The 9214-nt window shown below is 39.1% G+C and overlaps 1 protein-coding gene across 1 annotated transcript; it reads right to left on the reverse strand.

Annotated features, from left to right (window-relative positions):
* Positions 1 to 5472: 5472 nt before the first annotated feature.
* On the reverse strand, positions 5473 to 6709 carry LOC122012894 (transcription factor JAMYB-like). The gene is made up of 3 exons (XM_042569555.1): positions 6383 to 6709; positions 6178 to 6307; positions 5473 to 6096 (listed from the first exon to the last, which is right to left on the reverse strand). Exons 1-3 carry the CDS (start codon positions 6540 to 6542, stop codon positions 5589 to 5591), a joined length of 798 nt encoding a protein of 265 aa, XP_042425489.1. The 5' UTR covers positions 6543 to 6709; the 3' UTR covers positions 5473 to 5588.
* Between the last annotated feature and the right edge of the window lie 2505 nt (positions 6710 to 9214).

Raw genomic sequence — 9214 nt, forward strand, 5'->3', positions numbered from 1 at the left:
AGCATTTATCACATCTTGACACAGCTCAGTATCGTTTCCTATTCTATAAAATACGCAGGTCTGTAGACACTAGAGAACATTATTAGTTTGAATCTGGGAAATGGGAATATCAGTGTTCAAATTGTGTGCATGGATTTCAGGAATTGGAAATGAATGACAATTCCTTTTGCAGTTTCTGTAGTCATGTGCCTTCCCCTCAGATTCAGCGAGATCTCCACTTAGCCAAAGGACAAAATGCCCCAGGTTTTCCCTTCTTGGGGATCAGAGTGCCCATGACTATGTACACACAACGACTGCAACTGTAGGGAATCTCCTGGAACTAAGCTGTAGAGTACTAATCAGTAGTTGCAGACATCGACATAATGCTGTGGCCCAAGCAGGTAGTTGAGTCCCTTCACGACTCTCTGATTCTGACATCTTTGATTTGATTGCACCTGCTCATGTGCATGCACGCATCCCATCCCCACACTCTCACATCACATGTCCATTGTCCAATGCATCTAAAGAATCTACGTAAAGCCACTTTGCAACATGATTACTCTCCTGGCTAGCTCATTTGTGTGAAATTTTCAGTTCACATCTCAGAAGAGAAATCAAACAGAATCCCTATGATTATCATTAATGGTGTTGACATGACCAATTGAGCTTTCCAATGATGATTCATGGCATCAGGTTTCCTCCTTTCCCCACCTAATTCTCTAATCTCTACCATCCCAATTCCCACACGGCATTAATTGGAACTCTTAGTCACTGCCAAAGCTCTTTTTCGTCAGCTTTCTTGGAAAATTGTCACTAGTTTTGAACTTCTGTATCTGCTGAAGGCTTCCATATCACCCACCACACGTAGATGACAATAATATCACTTCACAGCTCACCTTTTTTCAATAAAAAGTCAGGTGATTGCATTAAGCGACTACACTTGTCCCCCTCCGTTCGTTTATTCAACCGAATATTTTCTTCGCCTTTTGTCAATATGTTTCACACTCCCAGTTTTGGGGAGAAAAAAGTCACTCATCAGTCGGAGCATATGCTATCTGCATCAAGACTAAGTAGCAAGATGTTGAAATAATCAAGTACTAATTTTCTTCATGCTTGTTTCTCCTTGAGACCGTAAGAGGATGAGCCACCGGAGAGCTATTTTCTTGGTTGACGAAGTCCATACTATATATGAAGGGAGAATCGGCTAATGAAGGGGGTCCATGTAGTATGAGGAAAAGAGAGAAGAACAGGGTAATGGAGATAACGCTAAAAAAATTAGAGTAAATACCAACTGAATTTTCAGTCACAATTCCGTCGGTAATTTTGATTATCGACAGAATAACGATGAAATTTGTAACATCGAAAGTTATTGCGTCGGGAACGGAATTTACCGACGGAAATGATATTCAATCGATATTTACCAACGGAAATATAAATTTATGTCGATAATATTTAACGATAGAAATCTGTCCCGTCGGCAAATAGGAGATGGAAGATAACGACAATTACCGACGGAAACCATCATTCAGCCAGTAATTTATCGATACACTATTGTATAGATTTGATATTTTACTGACAGAATCATGCTTTCCGTCGGAAATTATCGACGAAAATCATGATTCCGTCAGTAATGCCTGCTAAATTTCAACAGCACCTCTCTTGTTTAGATGCTATCCTATATACAATTTTCATATCAACAAAAATCATCACAAACGATGGCAACACAAACACAAACCACACATAAATCACAATTCCTACAACATACTCACAACATACAAACAATTAAAATATCCAAAATTCAATATGAAATACAATCATAATTGGCCAAATGTCTAAAATTCAGTACAAAACACAAGCATAAGTATCCAAATACACAACATGCTCATAATCATATTATCCAAAGTGAATGACAAGTAAAAGGTAAATACAACATATCCAAAATACTTACCATGATACATCTCCTACATATATCCAAATATAATCTTGTGAAAGTCAAATACAAGGGGTCCTAATTAGAACGAATCGATACAAATGTAATATATAACTCAAAAATTATAATATATAACTAATTTTACATGTAAAAAAATATCTGGATTATATTTTGGATATGCAATGATAGTGACGATGAATGTTTCAATACAGATTCCTGAAAAAATGTAATACAATTTAAGATAAATATTTAATAATATCCGAATAGAACAAATATATTTTACTTAATGTATGATAAATTTAAAAAATCAAGTTATATTTGAACATACCTCAGAAAATCTAATCATCAGCAGGGTCTGATGGGTCTCGAATCTCCTGTGACTCAATATCATGCTGTGACTGGGGCTGCTGTGACTGGTCCCATCTAGCAATGACTGCTCGCATCTGAGCCAATGTCTGCTCCTGAGTATCCCACCTCTCCTCCCACCTCTGATCTATCGTAGTCATTTGAGTCTTCAATTCTTGATTTCTTTTCTTAATGACTCTACCTCAGAAGAAGAAGAAGAAGAAAAGGAACTAGCACGACCCCTAGAAGTCCTCAAGCGATCAAATACCACCTTAGTCTGGGAGCTAAAGTCGTAGAGGGAGGAGTTCTTTATCCTTCCACCCACAACATCATAATAAATATCATTTATTTGCTGAGTGGATAGATCCTATGACTCTCCTCCCTCTATTGGTAACTGAGATGTCTGAGCCCCCTACTTTTCATTTCCACCTGTGTAAAGAAAAAATATACGATTTATATATTGTACACAATTACTAAAGATAATTAATCATTATTAATGATTAAATATAACAAAGTTAATAATTCAAACTCCAATGTTCTTGGATCGAGCATCAACATATGTGTCATCCTTTCTCTGGTGAGTCTTGAGAAAGATCTCTAGGCAAGTGGTTGTCTTTCTAAAGAACACTCCTACATACATAAATAAGTTGGGCCAAAATTATGTAAGTTTGTTAATAAATAAAATTTTGATTTATATAACTTTAAATTACACTCACCAGATCCATAGCATGCTCAACAATGAATCGAGATCCTGATATATACCGAGCGGATCCTGTACTCGGGCCACCTGGCTCTGTATTCCTATTTTCTCGAACTTTTAGAGCCTTTGTCTGTCATCTATCTGCAGACAAAGTGACTGTCCATGCACCCCAGATCTCCCGAATGCATAAGCTAACCTTGTGTCATCCTTTCTCATATAATATAAGAGGTCTTTGTACAATTTGGCACAATAAATATTCCACGTTGCTGCAAATTCTATCTCGTGTCCATCCTCCCACGTATATTTTTCTACAATTAAAAATTAAAAAATTAGTATAATAAAGGATAAATATATTGTACATATTCAAATTATTTACCATAAATTCATTATAATAAAAAACTTTTATCTCCTGGTCTATATGTCTCCATGTAGTATCAGAAATACAGACTATTTCTTTAAATTTTCTGCTAATATATGTCGCTACTCGATGACCATCAGGAGTAAACCTACATACAAAAAATATTAAGATATAAGATATATATTATAAATAAAGAACTTGAACTACTACTAATAATAATAAAAAAAATACTTATTGGGGCGGGCCGTCGGTCGCGAGCAGGCTGTGGCGGTCGTCGTGTGTGTGAAACGGAAGAGATGAGGGAGGAGAAGAGCATATTTGAGTCGCCGGTTGTCGACCGCGGAGAACGGGAGAGGGCACGAGGCTGGACGCGGAGAGGAGATCACCGGGAGAGAAAGCTGAGCACCAAGAGAGCAAAGTTCACGCGGAGAGGAAAGGTAGGCTGCGTGCCCTAATTCTAATTGGGATTACCGACGGAATTTCGTCGGTAATCTATTCACCCAAACCCATTAGCTCCAAAACTCGTTAACTAAAGGTAATTACCGACGGAATAAATATTCCGTCAGGATCTACCAACGGAATATTGATTCCGTCGGGATATACCGACCGAAATTCCATCGGAAACCTATTGACCCAAACCCGTTAACTCATAAAAAATGTTAACCTAAGGAAATTACTGACGGAATCAATTTTCCGTCGGTAGTGCCCGACGGAATCAGAATTCCGTCGGTAATTGCTAATGGAAAACTAATTCCGTCGGTAATGCGCTAAACCCATTAACCCGAAACTTCTAAATTTGTTGACCCGAAGGTTGATTTTTCGACTGAAACAAATTCAGTCGGTATGTTCCGACTGATATTTTAAATCCGTCGTTATTTACCGACGGAAATAGTTATTCCGTCGGTAATCAACGACTGAAGTTGTTTCAGTCGGTGAATACCGACTGAATTAAAATTCGTCGGTAAATACTAACTGAATAATATTCAGTGAAGGATTCCATCGTTATTTGTAGGATTTTTTGTAATGTAAGGGGTTGTCCTAGCTCAACCACTCCAACGCTCAAATAAGATCTCTGACGGGGGAGTTGGAGAAGATGAATAGTTAATGAACATATATATATATATATATATATATATGCAGATGTAAATGTGTGATCACGCGAGAACATACTCCTTTTATATTACTATGGTTGAATATCTCACTCCATGTATTAATTGGTGATGGGATGTTTGTCATACACTGCCAAAAGAAATGTCACATCGCCATATCTCAATGGTATTTGTATAACCATACTGATTCACATGTTCTAACACCTGACATATTATCCTACATGTTATGTTTATCTTGGTGTTGGCACAAGCCTATAAGGTATATAATTAATTGGACCAAAGGGTTTGGCTCGCTAAGGAGGATTGAGTTGAGTCGTGAGAGATGAGACGATTGGTGTAGGCTTGTCTAGTCGGTGAAACTAAACAGGGAGTTAGAAGGGTCGAATGGAGCTAAGTGAGAGACATTGGTCTTTGAAGGTCATTTTTTTATGTCTGTTTATTTGAGAGAGTCAGGGGAATTTAATTAACTAAGCAGAGTACGTGGTCGGGGGAGCTGTGCTCCTGGAGTCGAGATGACCAACTAGAGCAGTCGAGAAGTTGAGTTGACCAAGAGGGGTGGATTGTCGTGGAGTTCAGCCCTTGGAATCGGATGAGTTAATTTAGAGTAGTCGAGGGAGCTAAATCTCTAAAGCCGAATGAGTTGAACTAGAGGAGTCTGAGGAGTTAAGTCCTGAGAGTTGGATGGATTAATCTAAAGGAGTCAGGAAACTGGTCCGACCAACCACCCCCTTTGACATGAGGTACACCTTGGCAAGACCTTTGATCAATCCAAGTACACATGATAATTATGTGATTAATCCCGGTATCAATGCTACTAGCAATATTGCTAGCTCATTGGTCAGAATCATATTTATATCCACCAAACCATGTAAGACTTTGATGCTTCTCCAAATTAAGAAATATTTCTCCAGTAATTAATTATCCTTTTAATTTTCTCGAACGACAATCATGGATAATTAATAGAAGAAGCACCATGGTGAGTCATGAGTCCTCGACAGAACAGTGTTTACCATCCACGAGCATAAGAGTAGTTGGCTTTTTGCTCAAGAAGTTGGAGAGTTACTTGATAAGGTTACTGAAGAGAATCAGTACATGGAGAGAAACTGAGAAAGAAGCAGTATACTACACATACAAGTTCATCTGCACACTGTGTGCTTTTCCCCCTAACTAGCTAGAACTATCATCGCCCAAAGGAAATTTAGATTCTGCTCCACTCATATAGCTTTTTAACATGTCGTACAACTCGTCCATGCTCCACCAGCTTTGATCAGGAACGTCGTTTTTGCTCCAAGTAGTGTGTGCCGAGACGGAACAGGTGGCCGGTGATGCAGACATGGGCGCTAAATTCCATGGGTCTACATCGTAGGCTTTGTTCACGGAGCAGTAGCCTCCTCCACTAGAAATCATGACTGGGTCAGACCGAGGTGTCATTTCGTCGAACATGTTGTGCTCTGTGAGCGGAACACCGCCGGAGACCAGGTCTTCCGACGAGGGGACTTGGTATAATTGCTGGGCGGTGGCAGAGTTCATCCAGTAGCCGCGCACCGCGTCGCGGAACAGCGCGCTGTTGGCGTCCACCTTGAGCTGCCGCGCCTGCTTCTGCACGCGCGTTCTCCAGTAGTTCTTGATCTCGTTGTCTGTTCTCCCCGGCAGATGTTGCGCGATTCTCGACCATCTGCGCACACGCACGAATATATGCATATCCATCCATGAACGATTCATAAAAGCTGGAAACTGACAAAGGAAATGCACATACCTGTTTCCCCATTTCGAGTGGAGGTCGAGGATGAGGAGTTGTTCTTCAGGGGAGAGATTGCCTCTCTTTATATCAGGCTTCAGATAGTTCAACCACCTCAGCCGACAGCTCTTCCCTGTTCTCTTCAAACCTATATATATATAGACAGTCCTATCAGGAGATTAGATTGATCAAATTAGATCGTGCATGGATAAATGGTACGTACCAGAGGACCTAGCTAGGAGATTCCAGCGGCCTTCGCCATGGCAGGCGATGTAGTGGATGAGGAGAGTGTCCTCGTCTAGCGTCCAAGGCCCTCTCCTAAGCTCCACCATCCCCTCACATTTGGAGGTAGAAGCTAGTGATTTCCCTTCAGTAATACTCATATCGTTCGTTGCTGCTGTTCTTGGGAAGGAGAGGAAGCCATTGGCCTAGTTTTAAAGGGCATGACCAAGAAGGGACAAGGTCTAGGTTGGATAATTGGCAGCACGGTGGAATTTTTTTTTTCTTTCTTTTTTCTGCTGTATGACTAGCAATGGAAAGTGGATTTGTAGTCTTGATCATGGGGATTGATGCGAGCGATTAGTCCTTGAAAAAAAAAGTGGTGTTTAGAGATTCTTTTTTCCGCGCGAAGCGTGTTTGACTGGATAACAGATTACTTACAGTGGAAGAGAATCGCATATAAGATTTCTAGAACTCGGTTAATGATCTTACTGTTCTACACGATTTGATGCTGTGATCTGACTTGTATCTCTCGTCAACAGTAGGAACCTCATGATCGCCAAATAGCAGAGGGCTTCTTGATTCATGTTCCTCGTCTCACTAAGCACCACTGTCCCTTGACAGTTCTCTACAGTTGGAACAGCCAAATCATGATCATAACGCTATTCAGTATTATCTGAAAGTCCTTATCTTGACTATTTGAGATCCATATCGCCATTAATATATATGTTGGGAGAAACATTTTGATTTGATTTACTCGATCAGTGTAGTATGTATATATATATATATATATATAATTTGTTTTTATCCGAAAATTGAAACGATGGACGTTGGAGATGTGACACTCCTATTCACTGGTCGAAAATTCTGTAGGCGTAGATCTCCCGTCGATGTTGACCTACAAGCACAACACCGAGCTGGGGATGGGTTCCCCGATGATGATCATCCGACGCTCAAGTAAGATCTCCGCCCGAAAGAAGTAGGGCAAAAAGGAAATGAGAACTGTAGCTACAGTGAAAAAGTGAGCGTATCTCCGTCGAAACCTGGGGATTCTTATATAGGGCTCTCCAAAAGCGCGTGCAGGCTCCCCGATGTGTGCACACTCCTCAAAGCATACCTAGAATGGACATGTCAGAAAAGCGTGTGTGATATCATATCTTAATAGCACGAGCATATCCCTGAAGTGACAGTGAAAGTTTCCACCGTACGATTCTCTATCTAACCATGACGCTAACCGTGTCTCTTGTCGATGACATTGGTCCCTAAGACGATATCGCCACTGCTTCCTTTGTCCCCTACCGCACCGAGCGGAGGAACCGCTCGGCTAGCGCCTTCCGAGCGATACCAAGGTCAGGCCGAGCTGGATGTCTGCTCGGGCGATGATTTGATGTCCGACTCCACCCTGTCGAGCGAGGGAGCCTCAACTGCCAAGTCGATGTCGTGCCCCTTGTTAGCCGAGTGGGATGGCCGCTCAGCCTTCGTCTCTTCCCGCTTTGCCTCATGAGCGTCAGAAGCTCGGCGTCATGCGGAGCTGTCAAGGTGTCGGGTTGGCTACTCTTCCTGCTGATCGAGAAGGTAGCTCACCCGATTGGATATATACCCTAGATGTTGACCACTTTTACTTCCTACCAGGTGGATCACATCTTACCACCAGATCATATATTATATTTAAGAAAGTCGCGCTTAATTAACTAAAATTAAATAAGTTTCTATGATTTATTTTTTTTTTCTAAAATGCATGGAGGCATCTTGAAGGGGACAGATCCTCTAATTAAAAAAAAATTAAAAAAATAATAATAAGTAGATAGATCATTTGTAATTATGATTAGATGATCCATCCTCTAATCTATTTTTCTCACGAAGCAAGTATCTGGGCTCGTCTTGGAGGGCCTACTCCACCTTTTGCCACCACTAAAAACAATCATTTTGATGGTCATTCAAACTCAAAAAAATCTGCCATTCACAAAAATTTAATCTACGCGGAATGAAAAAAAGGAGTTTTGTCAAAAGCAATTGGGCTGGGCCTCCAAAGGGAAAGGCCCATGGAAATATTTACGACCAATTTGAGCACTTAGCCTCCAAATTAAAAAAAATCAAGTTTAATTGTAGAAAAGACAATGTTGCAATACTCACTAATTAATACTATTAATGAAATTTTAGGATTCCTATAAATAAAAAAATATCAAACTTTTTAATTTTTAAATGATATAGTCCATCAATTTGTTTTATTTGAAACTGATCGATAGATTAAAAAAATTCTGAATCACTTAAAGCAAAATTAATTCTGAATCACTTTTGCAATCCGTTTTAATATATTCACGCTCTATAGTATAAATTAAAAATAATAAACTTTTAAATAGTGAGAATAAAAAATTGAAAGTATAACAAAAATAATACATAGTTTTAAAATTATATAAATTATGTACGTGAAAAAAGTAATGCTGAAATTTCTTCGTGCGGTTTAGTATAATACTGTTTGTTGAATTTTTTATGACATTTCAGTCACTGTCGCAATAAATTTACATGTAAATCGACTTTGACTTTTAAAATAATGTATAAATATAACTTGAAAAAAAAAAATATTTTTAAAAATATGCTCTTTGGCATTAACTCTTGTTTTGATATACCGCAAGTTGATTGTTTTTTTACGTTGTCTAAAAATATAATTTTAATGATTAAATCTCATGGCAATATCATTTATAAAATATATCAATAAATATTATTAATTTTTAAATAAATAAATAAATACATTTACTTATAATATAATATTTGACCAAATTACTCAAGGTGAGGCAGGCTAGGTCTGTCATGTCTGATGAAAATTATCAATGTAGTT

This window comes from Zingiber officinale, chromosome 8A (assembly GCF_018446385.1).
Source record: "Zingiber officinale cultivar Zhangliang chromosome 8A, Zo_v1.1, whole genome shotgun sequence".
Lineage (NCBI taxonomy): Eukaryota > Viridiplantae > Streptophyta > Magnoliopsida > Zingiberales > Zingiberaceae > Zingiber > Zingiber officinale.

What these genes read in the sequence shown, in the direction of transcription:
- LOC122012894 (XM_042569555.1), bottom strand. Translation starts at nt 6,542, where the DNA reads ATGAGTATTACTGAAGGGAAATCACTAGCTTCTACCTCCAAATGTGAG. An exon ending in TCTCCTAGCTAGGTCCTCTG is followed by an intron (nt 6,308 to 6,382) that starts GTACGTACCATT and finishes ATATATATATAG; the next exon opens with GTTTGAAGAGAACAGGGAAG. An exon ending in CACTCGAAATGGGGAAACAG is followed by an intron (nt 6,097 to 6,177) that starts GTATGTGCATTT and finishes GCGTGTGCGCAG; the next exon opens with ATGGTCGAGAATCGCGCAAC.